The following is a 24,836-nucleotide window of genomic DNA, read 5'->3' as shown; positions in this document are numbered from 1 at the left end:
ATGCTGTTTGACTTAATAAACATCATTTTAATGTCCACAGCAAACTGCAAGACAACCTAAACAGCAAGGAGAGTGATGTCGTGAGGCTCACATGCCGAGTGAGAGAGTTGGAAGCAGAAGCTGCGTCAGCAGCTGAATCCCATTCCCACCTCCTGCAAGAAAACCAAAGGCTTCATGAGAACTTAACACTTGTGGCGAAAGAGCACAAGGTCTGTATGTGGAAATCGTAAACGCTCTTTGAGGAATCTATTTATGGTAAATGAGTGACTCCCTGTGACGCTAAAAGAAGAAAATAGTAAGAATTAATTTCTGTGATATTTTTATGAGCACTTCGTACATGTCAGACACCACTGTTTTGCTTTTGTGTGTAGTTTTACTTCATATAAGAGGAACACTGTTTCTGCATGTCCTTTCTTTGGCATACAGAACATGGCAGCTGACTTGGAGAATGCTGTACAACAGAAGAAAGATCTTGAACTTCAAATCCAAGAGTATGTGATTAAAGTGGCCAAAATAGAAGAGCTCCTGCGTACAAGGGTGAGTTTAGCAGAATGCCTCCATTGATGATTGAGCGCTGTTTGAACTGTTAAAGATTAAGCAGCCCAGACTTGCCATGAAACATGATAACATGTCCTGCATAACTGCGTACAAGCCAGCTTGCAGTTCGTAAAGATTGACTGCTACCTGTGGGAATGCCCTGTTGGTGTAACACATAGGCATAGAACGACCACTTCTGAAACATTAAGACACGCTCATTAATCATTAAAGACCGATTTGCTGCTCTGCAGGTAGCACTTAGACAAGGAAAGAAACAAACACAATTGCCGATTTTACACATTTATTTTTTTTTGCAGAAGTAGAATGTACTTATGTAGGAACACGATTACATTGTCTTTGCGAAAGGCATGTGGTTGTCTTCCTATTATAAACGCATCCTATTTCTGGAAAAACAAAATGCTTACAGTCACAGCTAAGCTCCCGTGCTGTTAAACTGTTATCTTCTTTAAAATCTATTAATTCATGTAAGATAGGCGTATGCTAGTAGCGTCAATTGGGATTATTGCATATGAACCCCTGAGCATCTGGAATGCACGAGCAGCTGCACCTTTCTCACTTGTTTTCTCTGCAGGATCGAGAGAGGGAAGATCTTTTGGACCAATACCGGTCCCTTATCTCGGCCAACGCTGATCTGCGGACTCAGGCCGAGCAGAGCCAGAAAGAACAAGACAGCAGTGATGCCACACTCAACAGTCTGCGTCAGCAGCTTGCACGAGTGAGATGCTGGAAACTGCAGTAGCTAATGTTTCTAATTAGGCACATTGTGGGAAATTATCAGCTTTTCCTAATCGTATGCTGCAGCTCTCGACAGTGCATTGTACCAGGAGTATCATGTTTATTGAGGCTAAACGTGGTGCGAATCAAGTGTGCATTCTAAGAAACATGCCGCAGAAGAGTTATAGCTTTAAGCGTGCCATAGGAATTTATGAAATTTGCGCTTACTATGGTTTTTCTATGTGGTTGCTGAGGGACTAAAATATTCGCCATTTGCAAGCTGGTAGCTTTATCGAGAACTATTTGTGGGGAAAAAATTGTGCATCGGAAGGGGACATGCTGGATAAATTTAACAGATGTGGATATATTGGGTGCCCTGTAGGTATTTATTTATTTGTTTGTTTATTTTTCTTAAAGTGCCCAAGAACAGCTTTAAGCCTTAATATTGGTGCACTTGTGTTACAAAAATATTTCCAACTTACCATCGGAGCAATACTCTTTCAAATAGCTAATTAAATTTCTGCCATAAGCAAATGGCTTACTATTCTTGTTTAAAACATTGTATGTGTAATGTATATCGGAGATCCTCTACACTTAGACAGACCCGCCGTGGTTGCTTAGTGGCTATGGTATTAGGCTGCTAAGCACGAGGTCGCAAGATTGAACCCCGGCCACGGCAGCTGCATTTCGATGAGGGCTAAATGGGAAAACACCCATGTACATAGATTTAGGTGCAGTTTAAGTAACCCCAGGCAGTTCAAATTTCCAGGGTCCCCTACTACAGCGTGCCTCATAACCAGATCATGGTTTTGGCACACAATACCCCATTATTTAGTTTAATTAATTACACTTAGATGCAACCATTGGAAGTACATTTATAAGTTCTGATGTGCTCATTTGAGTGCATTAATTACAAGCAGCTGTGTATTCAATATCATTGCTGCCAGTGTAGCAGCCATGGCCAAGAGCAGCGTGGTACGTGGAGGCAGTGAGGAGAATGCATGAGGCCTGTGAAAACGTTCCACGGGATCCAGAAATGCCTATTCTTTGGAAAAATGCTGCGAAGAGTGCCAGGAAGCACAGTTTTGTCATCCCATATTCTGTTTCTCTGGAGCTTGGGCTGAAGCTTTGCAAGGTCACACTAGTCTTTTCAGTGTTTCTTTTTCTTTTTTCATTTTTTTTTTCACTTCTTAAATGTCGCAACATTTCTGCCGCTTCAGTGATATCCTACTTAACATTGGCCGACAAACAACCATATTATGCTTCCTCGGAAAAAGTTGTGAAGTTTGAACTCGGAAGACTGTTTTAATTTCAGATTGACTGTATTGGCAAGAAAACAAAGTGTAACACCGAAAGAATTAATAGCATGGTGAAAAAGAACTGCATGTTTTACATTCTAGTACTTGGCCAGCATTCACTCTGCTGATGCGCTTCAGGCCCTAGTCCATTTGCAGACTTGCACACATGAAACTTAAGCATCATTTAATTCATTGCATCTTCCCTTTTTTCTAGTGTTGTGCAGTCACTGCACTGTTAGGTATCTGACTGTGTTGTAGTTAGAATCGCTGGCCGCCATTAGGTGCCTGTGTTTGCTTCTCTGCAGCACATGAGTGTGACGACAGACCAGGAGCAGAAGCTGGCTTCACTGGGCGCAACAGTGGCAGCCTTGCAAGAGTCCCTGCAGCACAGCGCTGCCGAGGGAAGTCGGCTGAAGGAAGAACTGCAAAAGAGCTCAGACATGCGGGCAAGACTCACTGAGCAAGTGGAATTGCTTCAGGACCAGCTCGCCAAAGAACAAACTGTCAACAATCAGGTAACAATGAAATATGCCTAAATAGCATTTTATAAATTGCTATTCAGGCGTATGCAGAACAACTCAAGATCGTTTTATCCTCCTTAACTCGATATAATCGCTTGATGAGCATAACAGCCAGGAAAGCCAGCCTTTTCTTCCCATCTTTAGCATCTCGTCGAATATTTCACCACCTGAGTTTATTTCATAAAATACACCACCACACATTCTTCACAACAAATTTATTCTAGCACCGCAGTACTTGTAACATCACATCGATCATCATCCTAAGGTAGGTATTCTATCCTATAAAACAAGAACATTTTCTGGTTCTTTTTCATTGCACGCAGCAACTCAGTGGAATTGCCTTCTTGCTAACATAACTTCTATTAAAGATAACATTTTTACAATGCACCAGCCAGCATTGTATAATAACATGTTACTTGAATTTTTCATCGTTATTAATTACTCACTGCATTTTGTTCCATTTACTACTATTTCTATTTTTACAGCGAAGCTGTTAAGGGCTAGTTACCCCAGGATCTTCTCTGTGTGTAGACACAAAACACCCTATATGTGGGCTGATCCCGAAGATAATGCAATGCCAGGCCGACCCGCGGCGAAGGTGACGCAGGCGTTAGCACTGCCCATACATGGGCCGATGCCGAAGATAGTGCAATACCGGGCCGACCCATGGCAGAGGTGACGCAGGCATTAAGCACTCCCCATACATGAGCCAATCCCAAAGGTAGTTCAATGCAGACATCACATCTGACGAGATGAGGGTGGTCTTACAAGACCTACGCTGCAACATGGCATCGGGAGCCGACCACATCCGATTCACCACCCTTCGTAATCTAAGTGACGCGGATATTAGCCACCTCACCCATATCTTCAATGAATTCTGGCACAATGGCACGCTTTGCCAAGCATGGCGACACGCCGCCATTACACTGATTCCCAAATCGGGCGAACCTGTAAAGGTCGAAACCTCACGGCCCATCTCCCTAACATCCTTCATTGGCAAGCTCATGGCGAGCCCTTCCTTGAAGAAAAATCATTCTTTTCTTACTTTCAATTCAGATATTGAGCTCATCTGCCTGCCAGAGATGTGCTTTTACAACTACAGAGGAAGTCATAGGACCTCCTTTGTGCACCCAAACGAGAGCACTCATCGCCTCAGACCTTAAAATGGGCATTCGATAATGTTGAACATGCCCTCATTCTTCGCAATGTTGCACAGTCGCACTGTGGAAGTTGTATGTATAACTATATCCGCACATATTTTCGAGATTGCACAGCCACTGTAGGAATGGGACCTCGTTGATCCAGTACAATTCGCCTTGTAGGACGTGGGACACCCTAGGGCTCAGTTCTTTCCCCTACCCGATTCAATATCTCGCTCGCAGGGCCCGCCCGGCCACTCGACCAGATCCACAATGTCACCCACACTATTTATGCAGACGACATTACCATCTGGGTCGACACGGAGCTCTGACAAAGCCATGCAGGGCCAACTGCAGCTAGCAGTTCACACAGTCTCCGACTACGGAAGAAAAGGCGGCTTAAGATTTGCTCCGCAAAAGTCGGAGCTCGTAATCATTCGCCCCTGCAGCCGTTACTCTACTTCCCCTATCACTATGCACATGGATGGGATACCCATACCACAGGTTAATTGTTCTCGCATCCTTGGCCCACATGTCCAAGCAGATCGCTGTTCTAACTATACTGTTACCCTTCTATCCAGACAGATTGAGAAAATTCTGGCCATGATCTGGAGCGTCTACAACAGGCTCTCGGGCTTTCGAGAAGAGGACCTGCTGCTCTTGGTGGAGGCATGCGTGATCAGCCGGCCTACATACCAACTCCCCTTTCAGCAGTTGACCGAAGCGCAACAGCTTCACATAGATGCAATGACTCGCAAAGCGACAAAGCTGGCCCACGGCCTCCCGAACTATATTTCCACATGCCGTCTCCTTAACTTGGGGACACATAACACACTAGGCGAGCTGCTAGAGGCACATTGGATCAGCCATCGCCAGCGCCTCCTACTCACCCATACTGGCCGCCATCTTCTCACATGGCTAGGATACTCTGTCCCACCACTTGAGACTGAAGCCCCTCCAACCTGGTCGCCTGCGATACGCCAAGTAGTAACTATTCATCCATTGCCACATAATATGCACTCCGAGCATAACAAAGGATGGTGCAAGGCCCGTCTGTGATACATTGGCCACATGCCTGCAAACGTCCCAGAAACACAGACTTTATACACGGACACAGCACGCACCCAAGAGGGCTACACCTCGGTAATGTTGGATGGCACCGAATCCCTGAGGGACTCTGCTGCAATGCACGTTACAAATGCCGCTTACAGAGAAATTCTTGGCGTTGCTCTTGCAATTTGATACGCCATCTTTGTTCCCGAGGAAGTGTACATACTGACGCGTTCGCAATAGGCATGCCGGCCGTTCCTATCAGGACATGGCATTCCAAGAGCAGCACACCAAATTCTCAAACAGATCCCGTAAAATGCACCAACCACATCTCCTCGCATCCACTTGCTCTGGACCCCTGGTCATACCTCGCTGCTGGGTAACGAACGCACACATGCAGTTGCCCGAGGAATTTCCCTCTGGGCAGTTCAGCATGGTGAGGCAACTAGTTCAGAGTGGGGGGATCCTTTGCACTGTTACAAAGACATCCTTTGTCATTATAGACACGTTCGTCACACCCACGTCGCACCACCGCCCGTCCTTCTCGTGAGAGGAAGCAGTGGCATTATGCCAGTTACAAATCGCAACTTTTCCAAATCTTGTCTCTCTCAATAAATTCTACCCACACTGTTATGCAGACCGTTGCCCAGGATGTGGTAGCTCGCCCACAATCTTCCACATCATGACTGAGTGCACTGCAAACCTCTTTCCTCCCCTGCCAACTCTCCTTTACCCCTTACACAACAAAGAGCTGTGGGACGATGCCCTCCGTGACGGACCTCCCGAGGTCCTCCAAGCCATGATACAAAGGGCTCGAAACATTGCCGGAATCATCTTAGGGACCCCTGACTGAGGGTTCTTCCCACGCTCCTCTCTCCATTCAAATATTAATAATAAGGATGTTTTACTCTCTCGGGTGTTAAGCACTCTCCACACGTGGGCCGATCTCGAAAATAGTGCAATACTGGGCCGACCTGCAGCAGAAGTGAAGCAGATGTTAAGCACTCTCGATACATGGGCCGATCCTGAAGATAAGTGTAATACCGGGCCAACCTACAGTGGAGGTGAAGCAGGCGTTAAGCACTTCCCATACGCGCACCAATCCCGAAGACAGTGAAATGCCAGGCCGACCCATAGCAGAGGTGCAGTTTGCCATTAAGGGGCCCACATACACAGCTTCACTGGTCATCCTTCTTCACAAAGTGGAAGGGTGCTAAGTATTTTTCTTTTTTTACCAATTCCCCTGTGTAATGCCTTTGGCCGTGAAGCTGAAATAAATAAATAATAATAACAATAATAATAATAATGAGTCTGCATAGCAAAGAAGTGCACAATACGCATTGACAGAGAAGGAAATGAAAGACCAGCAGCTTACTGCACACTATTGCACTCAGCACTATTGCCATTTACACTTAAGTGCTCTTAAAGATCTAGTAAAACTTTGTGTGGTGCATATACACCTTATTTGAAGTTGTTACATCATGGTACCATACAATGCTTTTGTGTAAAGTTTGCTTGTAGTCTTGTTCTAAGGCACTTTCTTATTACCAAAGTCCAAGTATTACCAAGTATTACCAAAGCCCAAATTAGCACTTCGCTTACATATATATTGTGATCCAGTGCAGAATAAAACAGGTATGAAGAAATAACCTAAACACATGACGTGCTGTGTGCGTTCTCAGTTCTCTGGTCTGTTTTCCTTCTCATTGTCCATGTTCTGTGTGCTGCTCGGTTGAAATTTCTTGCTCTGAAAAGCCTCACACGCAGTTAGAAATAATATCTTGATCTGTAAATTATATCTTTGAAATATGGTACGCCTGCTTGCAGATTTCTGGGCACTTGAGACGCCTAGAGGACGACCTTTCTCTGGCACGCACTGAAGCAGCTACGGCTCGCTCCGACGCAACCAGCCTGGAGCGCTTGCTTGCCACATCTCGGGAGCAGCGCTGCCAAACAGACATTGCCCTCGAAAGGCTCTCTACCGAGATGGAAAACATGAAGCAGGAACTGCAAGCAGGAGCCACAAGCAGGTATACCACCCATGTGGCGAGTGTGCCTCGTGAGCACGTTTTGTGTAGAGTGTGCCCTTGCAGGTTAAATTGTGAGGTTAACATCCCAAAGCTGCTCAGTGGGTTTGAGGAATGTCACAGTGGAGGCCTCCAGATTAATTTTGACTTGATGTTCTTTAACATACAGCTAAATCTAAGTGCCCTCTGTAGACTACTAAGCTGCAGCCATCAGGGAAACTACTCATTTCACAATTAGCAGGCAACACTATGCAAGTTCAAGCAACTTTTCACATTGCCTGCACTTGCAATCAAAAAATAGTGCTTCATGTGTGGTAAGTAAATGTGACAATGTATAACATTAGCTGGATATATTACAACTGTAAAATTGAGTGGCGCTGAGCGGTCCTTTTAGTTTTGTGCTGCGAGTACTGTTTTTGAGCTTTGCTGCAGGGTATGTTATTGAGTTTTGCGATGAAACTGGTACAAGATTATTTTTTTGTTCAGTTTCTACGTTACCATGTTGGTAACATAGAAGTGCTCCGATCTTGTATAGTTCTGAGTGCTCCGATCTTGTGTAACAAGCCGCGGCTGTTCGCACTAAAGAATGGCACTGCTGTAATAACTGCAAAGGGGTGTCATGGGCGGCAAGTGATATGCGAGCTCCGCCAAGGCATCGAGTTAGTGGCCCCAAAAGGGGCCTTTTAAAAAATGCAAGAAGGTTGCTGCAGCAGCCTGTCAGCTTGAGAAATCCAGAAGAAAGGCTGAGGCAAGATCGCTACGAGCATCTCGCCACGTACTTCTCACTGGCTTGCATGAGAAAACCCTGTGTCCATCAGCCTTGCATGCTTTATGCAAAGCTTGCCGACATCCTTCTCCAAGGCATCCAGGTGCTCCACGTAGTGCAGCAGACGGTTCCTCGCAGAAACGAAGCCCCGGAGGGACTGAATCATCTGCCAAGGCTCCTGTGAGGACAATGTTGAGGCAGCCTGTCCTAACTCGTCATCACTGCCATTGTTGCCGTCGCTATCCAATGCAAGCACGTTCGCAGTGATCGCCTTATCGGTCAGAAGCACTTAGTTTCCAAATCCATAGCCATGCACTTTATTTTCACTGGTAACGTCGTGCATTGCCGATGCTGATCGGGCAAATCAGCCATCTTCTGTACTGGCGGCGAGTCAAACGAGGCTGAGAAACCACATGGCCAGGAACAATTTCGATGCAACCAACAAAGACGAATGCGAGCGATTAAGCTGTTTGCAGAACTGTGCTGAATGAGGAGCCAGTGAGCAATCTGGGAGCAGCGCAATTGGCGCGGTCCATTCATGTTCAGAGGGGTGGAAGGGCGATGGGAGGGAGGCACGCGGAGAAGGTTGGAAAATGAGCGCGCGGCGGCTGTTGCAACAGCGGGCCATTGTGCAGCAGCTCGAATTTCTCTTTTTCTTTTTTGTTTTCAAGGATTTCCACTACCTTTTCAAGGACCTTTCGGCATGGACACCCTGCAGCCAGACTTCATCATTGTAACCAATAATGTGGTGTTGGGACATTGTAGTAAGTGGGTTATTGCACCATGGAAAACATACAAAAGTTGACGGTGCAGCAGCTGCTCATTGTTATAACCAATGTATTGTTAAAACCGGTGTCGTTATAATTGGGTTCGACTGTACTATGTGAAGGTGGTACTCTATAGAAGGTGCAGCTGATCTGAACCATTTTACTACAAAAGCGCAGAGTGATAGATATATGTGAATGCAATGCAATGCTTGTGTTGCTTCCATAGCATTACTAGAATGAATGTAAACTTTGCAGTAATGTGGCACTGGAGGAAAAGCTACAACTGGTGTCGGGCTATCAGGATACACACAGTCATGTGAATTCGCGTGCCCTTGCATGACAGAAGTTCATCTGCTCAGTCGCAGTCTTGGAATGCTAGGGCATGTTTTGTAGGTTTAAGTCCAGCGGAACATTACTGTTCAGCAGAATCTTCAACAAGTGTGCTTAGGTTTTATGCTTCTTAATATGGGGGGGAGGGGGGGTGGCAGGCCTTCCATTTTATAACCAGATCAGTGAAACAGTTAAGCAGAAGGACAGTTGCGAGGAAAAAGAGGGGAAAACTTTTTGTCTCTCGCAAGAGTTCTGCGAAAATTCGCAATGTGAAGGAAGTTTAATGAAAGGAAACGCTGGATTTTCTGCGAAGCTTAGTTGGCTGATGGCCAAGAGTCTTTAACCTGGAGCACAATATTTTGTGCTCCAGGTTAAAACAAATGACATGGGTCAGAGAAAGGGAGGTGTGGGCTCACTCCTCTCCTCTAGCAGCCACAGAGTTTCATACAATTACTAAAGTGAACTGTGGTGCTAGTGTCTACAGGAGCTGCAAGCAGGGTGGTTCAGCCATCATGGGTATCATGGTTAGTACATAGATTTGCCTTAACTTCATCCTTCCGGCTTTAAACAGCTTCATGATTTGCAAACTGACAATTTTCATGAAACTACGGCATTATAAATAATTTAATAAGCATTATTTAAATTGTCCAATGGCAGTATTTTAACACAGAAGCCCAATATTGACATAATTATGGCAAGGATGCATGGACAAGCGGAGCTACTGCAATTAGAAGTAATTACACGTATTTGCAGATTATTATTGCATTCTGCATTAAAAAATAAGTATAGATTGCTTTGAAATTTAGGCCAACAAAGGCAGATAACGTAAAATAAATGAAGCCCCAAGAACGAAAATCAGACAAATATATGTACCAACCATCATTCCCACGGTGGCTGAATGATCACAGCACCAGAGTTTCCTCCAGTACTTATTGTAGGAAACTATGCCAGCAGCATTGCTTGTCTGGCTTTAATGGTTCGAAACTGGTACTGCCAAATGAAATGAGGCAATGCCAGTAGGTGCGTGGCTCACAATGAGCTTTTGTCATTTTCTGCACTAATTTACAGGGCAGCCCAAAATGAGGAGAACAGTTTTCTCAGAAGCAAGCTGTCGGAGTTTGAGCATGCAGTGGAGCAACTAAAGCAACGAGTCATCAGTGAGCAATATGAAAGGTGAGACACAAGACGCAGCAGCCTTTCTCCATACAGTTTATAACGCTGTGTGGTGTGGTGGTGCTTATGCTTCAGGATAATACAAGGCAGGGGACTTGTCCGCCACCTAGCGAACAAGTAGTGTGACCAGCTTCATTTACTGTAAGCACATCTCAGGCTTACCATGTTTATCAAATCACTGTAAAAAACTTCTCTAGTTTATAATGCTTCTCAAGGCTCGTTTGGCTATCCGATCTTCTTGTTCCAAAACATGGAGGCTTGGCATCTATGTATGCACCTTTTGTATTGTAGTTTAATGTAGTCTCACTTGGTACATTTATTTAAATTGAAAGCTAGAAAATGCTTACCACAGTAATTTCGTGGTGAAAATTAGTGTTGTCGGCAGCGATGACGACCGTTTGTTTCATCTCAATGTTATAATCCAAATCCTGCAACCTCCAAAGATAAGTATCGCAATGTGTCGTACAAAGTATATTGTTACATCAATTGTATTAGACTTCTAAGCACTAAAGTCTTCTTCAGCAAAGATATTGCACTTTTTTTTACCATATTTAGAGAAGCAATTTTGCTTGTTCAGGATTTTCCCTGAAAAAACCATCTGGCTTCTTTTTTTTACCTGTGTGTCCCCGTGTGATTAGGCCACCTTCCAGCACAAGCACCACCATTTTACTGGCAGCATCATAACTACGAAGAGAGGCCAGCTTGCAGTATTTTGCATTTCATTAATTGGGCAATCAAATGTGACTTGTCCATATGTGTGCACACACATCTGTGTTATGCATTGTAAGTGCAAGTATCAGTGACAGTAAATAGTAAACAAAGCAGAATTTACACATGCAATAAGAATATTGCATAGTATTAATATAAAAAAAATAGGAGAGGACAGTGTAGGTTTTAGCACCTACGACACACCATAGACAGCAGCAGCTACCTAATGGTTTGTTTAAAGGAGTACTAGCACATATTTTAAGTTGTAGAAACCCTACCACACACTTCTTCCATGTAAAAGAATCACACTTAACAAGTACAAAGGTTGGGAAACACTTATATTTTAATTTGATACTAAAGTCTGGAAATGTCAGACATGGTCTCATCGAAATTACCGTGATATTGTGACAGAGCAGAGTTCGCTGATTTCTTGTCGCAATAAGGCTATCGGTGCAGCTAATAAAAAAAAAATTAAGAGGGCTGTGGGCATTTCTTCTGGCTGCGTTCGCGTGTGGCAACCGCAGCAATCAGAGGAACAAATTGAACCAGTGTATTGCGATATCATGACACATATATCTCCCGAGGACTTATTTAACAGAGGAACAAGTATGATAGTAAATCATTTAGGGCTGTCGGGCGTTTGCTAGTATATTTTTAAAGGTTTGCAGGGTTTGGGCCTTCAATTAGAATGAAAAAAATATATACGTATGTCAATACTCCTTTAATATTGCCTCATGCGTGCATCATGACACGGTGCCCTAAAAGGTAGGAACTGCACTTGTTTACTTTGAGTAAAGAAGGGAAAGGCATTGCACATTGCCATGCCATTCAGCGTGATAGGTCAAGGCACGAACAGGCACTCAGTGCAGAAAGCAAAATTGTATTAAATCGTGATGTGAACTCTTACAAAGTGCATACACTCTGGGGTGCAACTTTTATTCCACAACAGTGATCACCAACCTTGCATTCATTTTCTCTCCTTAATGTTCCTTGCCCAACACTTTCCTGCCAAAAGCACCAGGTGAGTCTTTGCATTCCATGCTGGCTTTTGAGCAAAAGTCCCAAGTCCCAGCTTGACCGAGTTGGGACAGCTAAATGTCCAGACATTTGCATTTCTTTTTTTACTGAGTAACAATCAATGAACGAAATTTCCTTTTTCTAATGCCCGACAGCTCAGTTGCACATTCTTCCGTATTCTGCTACATTATCATAAACGTAAAGCCAGTTTCTCTTTTGTTGCGGTCCTAGTTCTGTTGTAGGCCCTAACCATTCGCAGTATTACCGCTGTAACTCCATGTTACCTAGGGAAGTGCTGCACCTTTCTTGATGTAAATCACGATATGGGAGGACTACAAAAATATGTGCAAGATTGTTTCTCGTACCAGACTGGTGGCTCCTGGCACTGACAGCCTCAGTCATCGCCAGCCACAACTTCATCCACTCGACAGTTGGGAACACTACTCAGCATGTCACTGTATTCCCAACAGGAATGTAGCAAGTGCAAAGCTTTAAATAAATGCAAGATTGACGATGATTATTCTTCTGGGATGAAACAAATTATAAAAGGCATAAAAATTTAAAGAAGTGTGATGTTCAAAAATTGGAAAATGCTTAGCGGTGATGTAATTTGGTCCACTGCTTGAAGGGACAGGAGTAAAACCATGCCATGGAGTGGAAAGGGTGCTCTAAAAGGCAGGAGTTACGATAGTTGTAGTAGCCCCAACTCCTTGTCAAAAGACTAGAGAGCTGTAGGCCACAAAACAGTCTCCTAAACATCCCACTGGTCAGGAACAAAAACTCATGCAAATTGTACATTCAATTTCTGCAGGGAAAAGTGCAAGGAAGAGTTGAAACGACTGCAGCAACAAGCAGCCAATGGACTGCACGGCAAACTTACACTGCACGGTTTCACAGGTTCATTACAGACGAGGCTCAACTTTAGCCCAGAAAATGGAACCAGGGCTCCGCAATAGCCTTACTCTGTCATTGAAGCTGCACAATAGAAGGCACAGCACATGTCATTTGAACAGTGCGTTTCACATAGTGTGAATGCAGCCTACTCATTTGTACAGAAAATCATTTGGCACCACCATACTTTCATATCTTATTTTACTGCAACTTTCTTGAAGCATGCCGAAATGTTTTGCACTATTGCATATATCTTCTTGCTAGACCCACAATGTGGCTTACATTGTATATTTTTTTTACTTGGCTGAATAAATTTTTATATGTCCCCTGCATCCCAACATGCAATAGAGAACAAGCTATTTGAACATTCAAGAGAATTTTTAAAGCTGAAAGTTAGTGCTCTCCACACTGCTTGCACAACAGCCACATTAAAGGGAGACTAAGGCAAATACTAAGTTGATGTAGACTGCTTAAATACCACTCAAGAAGCCTCGCAATGCTTGTTTCGTGCCAAGAAAATACAAGAAAATTGCATCTGAAGGGTCCGAATCAGAGTTTCATGTTAGTATAACTAGAGGGAAATCTGGTGCTGCGATCGTTCAACCATCATGGAAATGATGGGAAGTACAGGCTATGGATTGGCATTCTGTTGAATGGCAAACTAGTCTACAAGTATTTTTTGGCAGTTTTGATTTCGCTCCAAGCACAATTGCTATAACCTGCAGTGGGACAGTGCAACGCAAAGCTCTCTGCCTTTGTTCTGTTGCTCGAAGTGGCTATAGCGCGGTGGGCCAGCGGCTAGGACGATGTTTGTGTCACGGTGTGGTGTCGAAGCCCTGACAAGAAAGCGACGGCGTCAAACGTTGAAAGACCTTGTTTTGACCTCGGTTTGTTAAGTGTGTTAGGTTGGTGCTGTAGCGTTACATGCTTTATGAAACTTCAGAATAGGAAAAAGAAGGCACTACTAATACAAGACAGACAGTTGTACTTCTAGTGGCTTGACAATCAAATTTTATTGAGGGCTTCATTATGCATAGCTCGTTTATGAGCTTATTCAAATGCGTGTTTTAGGACTTTGAGAACACAAACGTGGTAGGAAAGGTTGCTGCTTCCTGGCTGTAGTCTAGTGTCGCAAAATGGGTAAGTGCAAAGCCACGCCGTAATGCTTCAGAAGCGGTACGTCAACATAAAATAAAACGAAGTGTACTCATAGGTGGCCTCAAGCATCCCTGCTAGCAGTGCAGCAGATGTGCTTAAAAGTACTTGACGTTCAGCAATCGTGATAGCCGAAGCAGCCTTTCGAAAGAGCGAGAGAGTTCGCAAGTGCCTGTCGTCTGCGAGAAAAGTCTCGCGTTCGCAGCGAGCAGGCGTCGTAGCAGACAACACTTGTAGCATTCCTCTCAGGGGCGCAACAATTTCTCACAATACGAAAATTTTATTTCCATAAATACTTCACAAGTATTATATAAGTACATGCATGGTTGTTATTGCTGTTGTAAAAAGAAATAAGTTATTCTTTGGCATCAAATCGGGAACAGAATTGCACAAGAAGGCATACCCTGGTGTAAACCATAGTAAACCGTGCTTCAATCTCAGTCATACAAAGTTCATGTAACGTGTTTTGCATTATATAAGACACTTCAGAAATAAAATTAGATTTTACGCGATAATATTTGATTATAGCTTCGTTTACTGCGCCGCAAGCAAAAGCCGCTAGTCTAAAGATCGAAGTCGATCCGAAGCTTGTACTTCCCATTTAGATTGAGGCAACGCTCAGGAGAACCCCTGTAGACACTAGTGCCACTAGCGCCACATTTCCCTCTAGGGTACTTATTTAGAAACTATGGTCCAAATACTTTTATCGCAATTCAAATCTCCCACCACGCAACTGGGGAGTGGCGACGTATACGCCATGACCACCCTTTGCTGCCGTCGGTGAGTAAAACGGCGCCCGACAGACGGTGGCACAGTTTTTCGCACTAAACGCAAACGCGTGGCCATGGACAAACTGAGCCAAGACAGAGCGGTGGATTCGCTGCTGCAACTGCTTTTTGGTCAAGTGGCGTGGACCTTTCGAGCAGCCCGCGACACCACATGGAAGTTGCATTCTCTACTACTTAGTTTGTGCGAGTTTCGCAAGCCAGCAAAACCAATGCAGCACTATGTGAGAACGAAACTGCTGAAACGCGAAGGTGTGGGTGATCCAGAGTCTAGCAAAAACAACCTTTCGACTGCCCGTGTCGTCAAGGGTAATCTGAATGGTCTTTTTGTAAGAACGAGATAAACTGGACAAGTAGCATTTTATTTAGCCTTGTAATGCAATACAGAAATGTTTTTGTAACGAGTGGCTGAGTACTAGTGACAGAATTAAACTGAGGAGTGCTTTCATCATCGGGCAAGTACTTGAATGTCCTGGGGGAGTCTACAATTATGTCCTGCATTTACATCAATTGCCCGATTACTAAGGCTTTGATTGCAATGTTATTGACACCTTAGAGATTCTCAACCACTTATCTATCACTTTAGCATAACTTAATATTTGCCTTTAGTGCCCCTTTCAGTACCTCAATGCATAGTTTCCTCTAAAATTACTCGAGGAAACTGTAGCTCTGATCATTGTTACCATGGGACCAATGGGTATACTAGTACATAGACTTGTCCATATCCATGCTGGTGGCTTAATACACTGCCTTCTTTCCGGAAGTTCCCAAGCAATCATTCTAAACACACAAACGCATTAAGCCTCTGTGCATGCACATAGTACATACTCTTGCATTTATAGCGCAACATTTCATTGCATATGATCCGTTTGCAAAGTAATATGAAGCCAGAAGGACGAAGTTTAGGCACATTCATGTACAACCCATATGCTGGCTTAACCATCATACTTATAGCTTAGAGACTAGTGCCAGATTTCCCCTCTGGTAATCTTTGTAGGGACTGAGCAAAAAAATCCCTGTCAGGCGCATTTATAAGTAGGATGTGGAGAGATACAACTATGCAAAAATAAAGCATTCTCTTCCTTCAATTCTGTTACCACTATAACATCACAGCAAATGGCCAATATATGCAGGTGAGCTAATGATTGAGGGAAAAAAGGGAACATTAATCATTACAAAATCTGTCCCTTACCCAACAAGTTGCTGCAAAACCATGATTTGAAGGTACAATGTAGAGCACTGCTCCATTTTATTCGTAACATACTACACAAGCCTAAACATATATTAATAAAGAGCATAATTTGTAGTATAAACAGTATGTACATGGCTCCCTGAAGGCAGAGTTCCCATAAATACAACCGTCGGTTGTGGTGGTCTGTGGTTCTCCACACTGCCAATGTGGAGTGCAGCTGAGTTGAGTAGATTGGCCAGGATTGCACATCACAGGGAAAAAAGTCAGGAGGCACCGGTTGTGCATGCAGCATCCTTGGCTCAGGACGGATTGGTGAAAAGTAGCTCGACGGCAAAGCTGGCGTCGTACACCTTCCACGTCTTCGGCTTGTGAGGGTTATCAAGAACATCTCTCGGCAAGAACAGCCTAAGGCAATCAAAGGCAACAGCTAAAGAGCTCATACAAGCCTTTATAAAAGTCTTCTTAATAGTAAATTACTCGACATGTCCACACGAGTTAGCTGATTGAGTACTATGTGCTTACTATGAAGATAAGGGCACAAATTACTTTCACGAGACGAACAAAATGTGCATTCTGGTCATTAACTAACCATACATTGAAAGAGCTACAAAAGGCCACAAAACATGGCAATCGACCCCACCAGAGTGTTGTGAAGCAAAAAAATTGAGTCTCCTTCAGTTCAGCTAATTGTTTTAAAAACAAAAATATATTACAGTGCATTCTAATGTATACCAAAGGCTGAGCCTAAAAAGTGTGGAGAACTTTCTGCTTTAGAACATCCCAAATACGAAAAAATAAGATCATGAAGCCACACAACACAGCTGTGTTATGATTTAGGCACAAAATTCAGGAAAGGGAAGTTTGGCTTTTGTATTGCCTTAGTAATCCATTTCCAGTCATAGGAATGAAGGTTGAGTTTTAAGTACTTTGCCAGTCCAAGTTGAGTTATTTTAGTGTCTAACACTAAATTCGGCAGACTTTGTATTGGAATAATGATGCTCCAGCTATAGCAACTTGTATTATTGCAATGCAAATCCAGGTGCACTCAAATTGTGGAAGGGCCATGTCCTTTAGAGGGCACCACTTTCCATATGTTAGCCACATTGTGGGGGCGTACATAGAATAATGGTGACGATCTCACTACTTGTCACCACTGCTCAGGTTAGTGTATGGAAGCAGAAGGGGAGCAGCACAAAGTGCAAGTTGTTGGTGCGCTAGCAATGACAGGTATAAAATATCTGCAGTGGCAATGCCGCCACAGTGGACCAGTGGCTCCCATGCATGTTCACACAACTGGGCAGGCATTGCAAGAAAGCAGGAAGTTATGCTCCGACTGTCAACATAGTCTGGATCCGAGTCATTTGGTAAGCAAACAAACTCAGCTGAATTGTGATTAGGAAAACATGAAACTACAAGTAACATCAATGGCAACCGTATCTCGAGATCGCTGGCACCATCCGATATCCTTTGCAGTGTGCAAAAAGCCTTTTGTACTCTTTGGTATCTATGAACACATTTTGCTCTGAATAAAGTGCAGATAGCCAGCAGTGTGCCTGATCTTCTCGTGTTCCTTTTTTGCAGTTCAGTTGACAGTTTATTATGTAACACAACCTGCAGCATGTGAATTGCCACACTACAATTTTGTGGCTAAAAGACTTTGCTGTATAACAACTTACTTGTTGTCTTTGATGAAGCTGGTGTGGAACCAGAAGTAAAACGGGCAGTCTTCATAACCTCGAGGCACAGATGGCTACAAAGAAAGAGTGGAGAGTGGTTAGTGTGCAAAACTTACCAGTGAAGGCCATTACTGAGTACACTTACACTTTGGCAGGAAAACTTGAATTTCACGTCCCCTTTAACAACAGGGAAGTTAATGGGACTCACTTCAAGAACATCAGCTTCAGAACGGTAGTGCACCTGAAAATAAACAAATGCAGGCACAAAACTATGAAAACAAAATTCTGCCAGATTAAGTTTAAGAAAATGTCCCATAGGGCAGTGTTTACTGGTGTAGCCTTTTGTAACCCTGTGGAGGTCAAGAAATAGCTCCCACAGCGTCAAACTCATCACAAAATCGTGAAAAAATCGTGAATTGTGAAGTAAAATCATTAATACTGAGCACATCTTATGCGTACAATTTGGCACTAGGGCAAGTAAAAACTTTTCCCTTGTATGGCCACAGGGAGTTGCTAAATTCTATATGGTGGTGCAATGCACTCACTGCAATTTCAAACAAACGCTTTAGCAAATACTAACCTGACAGTTCATTTGACGTCCAAAGTCCATCTCGAACACCTTTGACTTGGCTTCAAAGACTTCACATGAAAAGTCTGTTCCTGTGCCTTGTCCAACCCCTGTGTATTTTAATATGAGCCAGTAAGAGAAGGTTCCACTGACAAGACACCTGTGACTCATGAGATTAGTTTATCTTCTGCATCTTTAAACTGATAAGATAGCCAACTTGGGCTGTACTTTGGGTCAATCACTTTTGGAGATATGAGCTAAAGCGACCGACCGGCTGAGCCAGCAGGCATGATGCCTATCACTCCTATGAGGTGATGTGCTACATGTTCGGTCAAGAATACAGCCCCTGGTGTTGAGAATGAATGCAAAATGAACTCGCCTGACAACTTGTAGATCCTTATTTCTTTGACTTTTAATGAAACTTCATCAGGCACCACTCCATCATGCTTCTCCTTCACTTCCTGAAAGTATTCTACGTAGCGGCTCTGCAGATACAAAAGCAAAAGTCATTTCCTGACTTGTCATTATTTAAAAATGCCTCAGAAAATGTTGACATGCCTGACTAGGGGTCTCAACACCCTGAAACTTGGTCCCAACGGTCTTGTCTGTGCGGACATTTCCAAAGTATTCCAGACTTGCCTTTAGGAAGCAAATAATTTATAACAATTCTGCAATGCTGTGCAATGCAGTCTTCTGCATGTTCATCTCACATTGTTTCTCACCTGGGCAGATTCAAAAAGGCCGTTGTGCATGAGCAGCATACAAATCATTGTTCCTGTCCTTCCTTTGCCGCCTTTACAATGCACAGCCACTACATTTTCAGGATTCTCATTCAAGAACGCTTGAGCCTTTGCCACAAAATCTGTTGCATCCCTGCAAAAAAATATGAGGAAGAGTGGCAATTTATGTACAAAGGTTCGTTGTACTTTTACACATGCCTAGAATTTTCTAACTACGCACCTAAGTAAAGGTACATTGTGATCATCAATTAAGTAGCGTTCAATGCAACCATTGAAGTGGCTGTTCTCATAAGTTCGTTCACCTGGAAGTTAAGCATTAGTATCAGCATAAAAATGCAATCATGGACAGCAGGGCATATTGAGTAGAGTGATGATACTAGAAAATTTGTAAGCATAAGGTAGGGGTGAATAGAAGAGAACTTCGTCATGCAGCAGGATAAAGAACCTGATGACAATTTTGAGTATTAGCAATATGCCTTGGCATAGCAGGACTGAATGCATTAGAAGTCCTCACTGCACATATTGTAGATGCGGTAGTGGTTTGGATGTTTTGTGCTGAAAAATCTCTCCACTTCCTGAAAGAAAAAAGTGGCCAATAACAATGTTGCCATTCAGTGGTGCACCTTAACGAAAAAGCCAGAAGTATAGCAAATGACTTACTTGAATTGGGTTCCGATACCATGACATCTTTCCAGATGATGGATATGACATTGCAATGATCCTATCTGCACAAAATAGCCAGGAACACATAGTATATTGAGGCACCCTTGGAGCAAGTAATTCATCATGAAAGATGCAACAAACTCACCAGTCACATAAACAAGGTCAAGATCGAAGCCATCTTGCCTGTACCGTCGCTTATTCTCGGAGACCATGAGTCTGGCGCCCTTGGTCAAATTTTTCTTTTCAGTGTAGATTCGAAGGAGGCCAACTATGCGAACCACTCGACCAATTACCAGAAGCCTGTACAAGTAAATGAAAATGATGTGCCCTAAAGGCTCAGTTTTAATGCTTGAAATGCTACACTTACTTGTAGTATCCGGATATTTCGACAGAGACATATGCAACTGTGGCAACAAACGACAGCATGACTACAATGAAGTCCACAGCATTGTACCAATGCTTCAGGAACTCTACAGTACTGCAAGGAAAAATTATGGGAACATGTATGTTGAAGCTGCAATGCATACGTATGTGAAGTATCAAGTGGTTGTTTACCCTTGAGCATACATCCGAAAGAGGATCTCGAGGACAAAGAAAGAAACAAAGCATAGTGCCACAATGTCATATGCATTCTCAGCATGTGCCGGCTTGTTTGGTTGACATAAGTCTGCTATCAGCACACTTATGTCAATAATAATTAGAGAAAAACTGAAGAGTCTGTAAAACGAAGAAAACGAGAGGCAACGATACAGCGGAACTGCCAAAGCAAATATTCTTCACAGTAGTTGGAGCCTACACGCACCTAAATCCAAGGTGTTCCACAAATCTCTTTAGCATTGCATGCCTGTAGAAAAAGTGCCACAATAAGTTTCGTGTTTCACTCTGACAGGCTATAAGGCACAAAGCTAACAGACGGTACCTACCTTGGGATTTGCTCGCTGGGCTGACCAAAAGCGATGCTGTTCAGCTGGTGACTTTTCTCAATCACGACCACCTCTGATGCCTCTTGGCCGGTCGTTCCGTTGCTGCTCGTCGCGCCTATTTGCTCCATGCTTTCGTTTGCGAATTGCGTGTACTTCACCATTCTGCCAATAGCCAATTCAACGCAATTAGCGTCATAATAGCACGAACAACAGGTGTCAACGAGCTCATTGGGCAGTGTGTTTCGGGCCGTCAACAACCTTTAAGACCTTTCCAAGTTACACCTAGCGCTGCGGCCCCCTCATATGTACTTGGGCTTTTGAATGCGGCAGGCTTGCCACGAGGCAGCTGTTGAGAAACTTGAGGCGTTGTCGAATTCTTTCCTCCCGCAGCTGGCGCAGTAAGTCGACCGGCCGAGCTACGGCGAAGCGAAATCGATCCGCTTCCGCGCGGAACGAGAGTGAACACCTATGTAAAACTTTCTAGCTTTTGTTTTCATTTCGCACTGTACTCTTACACCTATATACGCAAACAGGTACGCTGTGACGCGCTTTGCATGACCAAGTAGCAAGATCCGCCCCCTTTCCTCTAGCAAATAAGTTGACGCGAACACGGGGAAAAGGCAAGAAATAAAAAGACCAACTCACCTGCAACCTTGTCGTAACGTCCTCGCACGAAAAACCTCCCAAATTCAGCGCACTAACAACGCTATGGCCACTCTCTAACTACTTTAGAAACTAGTTAGCAACTTTTCGTATCCCAACCCCCGTCCCGCGGCCGCGGCTCGCGCACCAGCTGTTCGTTTTTCTTCCTTTCTTTTTGGTTCGTTCGGGCCACGTGACGCCATGTGTCCGGAAATGAGCCGTGATTGGCTCTAACCAGCCGCAAGCGCTTGACATTGGCTCGGCGTGAAATAAAATCGCCTCGCGCCTCTTTCAAACATGTCAGTGTGCGCGCTAACGTACACTCGTAACAAACGTCTTTACGCGGAACCAAGGAGACATTTTCTGCATATTTCAGGTGCAGGCCCACGAGAAAGTTCACAATGAACTTCAACAATTTCTTGTTATATGTTACATTTCGGGTCATCGTACAATGGCACGCCGGAAGTACGTGTTCAAAAAAAAGATTTTGCGCTCACCGCTGCACTGTTCTTGCTCAAATTTTGCAGAACGATCGCATTTCGGCGTCTACTTTGTTTAGTAAACACTTGGCACGATTAGTCGCCTGTTTTTAAAGACAATAATGAGAAACTGTTTTCGTCTATGGGAAAAATTGCGTTTGAAAAGCAGGCCCTGGCACAGACTTGTTTCGCCATCTGCCGTCATCTGCAGACAGCAGCGTTTCAGGGAGGGCTGCCGCGTGTTGCCCGCTCCTGGAACAGGTGACTGCTCTTCCTGAAACGCTGCTTTCTGCAGATGACGATAGCTGGCGACTCAAGTTTATGCTTGCGCCGTCGCGGCAGCAGCTCGCATCTCCATAAGCGCAGGCAAATTGTCACTTTTTTTCTTAGAAACCAGGCAATTAATTGTGCCAAGTGTTATACTAAACGAAGTCTGAATAAACGAAGTCGACGCCGAAATTGGGGGGGCGCAAAATCTTTCTTTGAACACGCACAGCCAAATATTCGGGACCCTGTGTATATATATATATATATATATATATATAATGAAAAAGAGTACGACGTACGTTCAATAAGCACAGTATATTTGACTGACGTTTCGGCTGGTGGACCAGCCTTTCTCAAAGGTTGGTCCACCAGCCGAAATGTCACTCAAATATACTGTGCTTGAACGTAAGTCGTACTATTCTTCATTTTACTACCGGGGCCAGCGTGATTTCCTCAGCCATAACTGTATATATATATACATAATCACGGATTCTTCAAGTCAAATGAGCCCCTGACTCCATCGACACGTTTGAGTCAATTCACTTTATTACTGGAACACTATTAACAAGAGTAAAGCAATAAAAGCAGCTAGTTGTTACACGTTCATGATTACGTTGCGCTGAGTTTTACACTGGCAAAAGATGATGTCATCGTTGCGCTTCGTCCATCTGCGACCTTCTTCCTTTCTTCGTCAACTTTTGGCCAGTGTAAAATTCAGTGCAACGTATTCATGGAGCGTATTAACAAGTCCTCATTCCCGTAAGCCCGTCATACGTTTAGAGATCCCCACATGATACCGAGGACCTCCTCGTACCCTGGGAACTTTACCATCTGAAAAGGGTTTGGAAACAGTGCAAGTGTGCACAAATTCCTTTGAAGTATATTTCAACATTTTTTTTTTTCTATTTGCCAAGTAACATTTCAGACCTACATTATGTACCATGCAAGACTTCATAAACTGCAGCATAACGAGATTTTGTTGATTCCCACACAAACACTCTTTAAACAAGTATACACAGAATGAGTATTGGAACACTGAATTTTGCTCATTCCTGGCATTTTCCAACCTGGAAGATCTATTTAAGAACTTAAGTATTATCTGTGCATTTGCATGAAGAGACTATTGTGTAGTAGTAGAATAGCTTGCACTGCATTATTGTTGGTTCGATCCAAGATAAGCCCACTCAGACATAGGCACAAACTACGGGTGGCCTCCGGGGCTCGAGCCCCCTCCAGAGTTTTCAGCAGAGGGGCAGAGTCCTTCTCCCCTCCCCAAAGTGTCATTACCCAAGTTGTTACCACACATCATTTGAGGTCTCTTTTAAGTTGCCCCTACCTTTTCACTTAAAATTTTATTGCAGCTAAAAGCTTATTGCATCATTGTTAGCGCAGACGAGCACGGCTTTTAATTAATATTCTCACTTTATTTCTGCAAATCTTGACCGGACAAGCTACCTCATCCGTATTTCAGTTTTTTTAACTGCCATTGTGAACACCACGCACAAACGATGTGTGTGTGTGTGTGTGTGTGTGTGTGTGTGTGTGCGTGTGTGTGTGCGTGCGCGCGCGCGCGCGCGCGCGCGCGCAGTACAAAGTTTATTCTATATTTTATAGAGAACAAGCTAGCCGACTAGCATTTATTTCTAATGGTGTAGATCGCAGATGCCTAGATAATGCATGCGTTGCTGTATGTTCACTTCGCTTCAAATTGTTTTGCATGTTTTATTGACCCTGAAAAAAACCTGCAGACTTCAGTCACCCCTTCGGCAGTCTTCATCAGCGGCATGTTAAATGCACATGAATGTATTGTTTCTCTTTCCAGTAAGCAATGCTAACAAATCATACAAAAAAACTTCTAATTTATAACACTTATTAGGGATAGAAACATTGCCACTTCCCTGCAGAGGTCATAAATATGTTTAGTTCACTCGATAAGTGAAATGAGGCCAAGTCGGACTCACTCGAAATCAGAATGAATAGCAGCGATGCGCAGCAGTGCTTATACTTGACCCCACAAGAGACTGCAGTTTTGTTGGAAAGGCGAAGCTGCATTAGTGATAGCAAAGTAAAGACAATTACACAAAGGAAGATTACACCACTGAGAGGCGCCAGTCTCTTGGTGGTGCGCGGGGACTCTGGCTGTAAAATTGAACTTTCTCCTACTATGACGTCTTGTAAATACTCGTACAAGGCAGTGAACAATTATTCCAGGTCACACAAAGTATCAACTGCAACCGGTATTGAAGGTTATATATATATATATATATGGTTGGGGTTCGGCAGGCTGAGTGCCCCCCCCCCCCCGCCCACGGAGCAAGAAACATTTAGGAGTGGAAACTCCACTGCTTGCAGCGACCAGAAAAGGTCACAAGCCTGCGGAGCCGTTATCATGCTGGCGGCACCTGGCAGCCAGGAAAGAAATTACCGCCGTTGAGAGCACGCCGGAGCCGCCTGCCCGGGCACTGCATTTCTTTTTTTTTCGCTGCGGCTTCTACGACGCGCTGCATGGCACCGCCACTGTATACAGCCCCGTCGGCGCATACAACAATTGTGACCTTATCTGGTCGCCCGCACTCGCTTGCGCTGACCGGAGTTTCACCTCCTAAATGTCTTACTCCGTGCCCCCCCCAATGGAGAAATGAAAACTTTCCGCCTATGCACTCAGATACTATAGTCATTGTCCGCGCCTCAATTGTGGTGTGGCAAAAACTTGTTATTAACCATTATTGTTATTAACTTGTTATTAACGGTTGTTATTAACCATAAAATTTCTTTAGAGGTGAGCAC

The 24,836-nt window shown here is 43.9% G+C and overlaps 2 protein-coding genes across 3 annotated transcripts in view; one reads left to right on the top strand and one right to left on the bottom strand.

Annotated features, from left to right (window-relative positions):
• LOC142578729 (uncharacterized) overlaps positions 1-13,291 on the top strand; it is a 36,137-nt gene extending 22,846 nt beyond the window's left edge. The window contains exons 12-18 of the mRNA XM_075688244.1: positions 41-209; positions 427-537; positions 1,130-1,273; positions 2,876-3,085; positions 7,108-7,310; positions 10,239-10,343; positions 12,880-13,291. Coding sequence (XP_075544359.1) covers positions 41-209; positions 427-537; positions 1,130-1,273; positions 2,876-3,085; positions 7,108-7,310; positions 10,239-10,343; positions 12,880-13,024 — 1,087 coding nt within the window. The 3' untranslated portion in view covers positions 13,025-13,291. The remainder of the gene's footprint in view (positions 1-40; positions 210-426; positions 538-1,129; positions 1,274-2,875; positions 3,086-7,107; positions 7,311-10,238; positions 10,344-12,879) is intronic.
• Positions 14-21,470, bottom strand: LOC142578730 (phosphatidylinositol 3,4,5-trisphosphate 3-phosphatase TPTE2-like). Of its 2 annotated transcripts, XM_075688246.1 has the most exons (17): positions 21,307-21,470; positions 20,662-20,823; positions 20,541-20,582; positions 20,294-20,455; positions 20,106-20,216; positions 19,884-20,038; positions 19,736-19,800; positions 19,590-19,650; positions 19,296-19,377; positions 19,058-19,208; positions 18,894-18,974; positions 18,715-18,820; positions 18,348-18,445; positions 17,913-18,008; positions 17,768-17,841; positions 5,121-5,200; positions 14-152 (listed from the first exon to the last, which is right to left on the bottom strand). In XM_075688246.1, the coding sequence occupies exons 2-16, from the start codon at positions 20,820-20,822 to the stop codon at positions 5,149-5,151; spliced, it is 1,497 nt and encodes a 498-aa protein (XP_075544361.1). In that variant the 5' UTR covers position 20,823; positions 21,307-21,470; the 3' UTR covers positions 14-152; positions 5,121-5,148. The 2 variants fall into 2 exon arrangements, with proteins under 2 accessions (XP_075544361.1, XP_075544360.1); XM_075688245.1 differs by lacking the exons at positions 14-152; positions 5,121-5,200 and adding an exon at positions 16,117-16,496.
• Between the last annotated feature and the right edge of the window lie 3,366 nt (positions 21,471-24,836).

Source organism: Dermacentor variabilis, chromosome 4 (genome assembly GCF_050947875.1).
Source record: "Dermacentor variabilis isolate Ectoservices chromosome 4, ASM5094787v1, whole genome shotgun sequence".
NCBI classification, from domain to species: Eukaryota; Metazoa; Arthropoda; class Arachnida; order Ixodida; family Ixodidae; genus Dermacentor; species Dermacentor variabilis.
The sequence above is the reverse complement of the archived record's forward strand: the minus strand, read 5'-3'. Positions and strand labels throughout refer to the sequence as shown.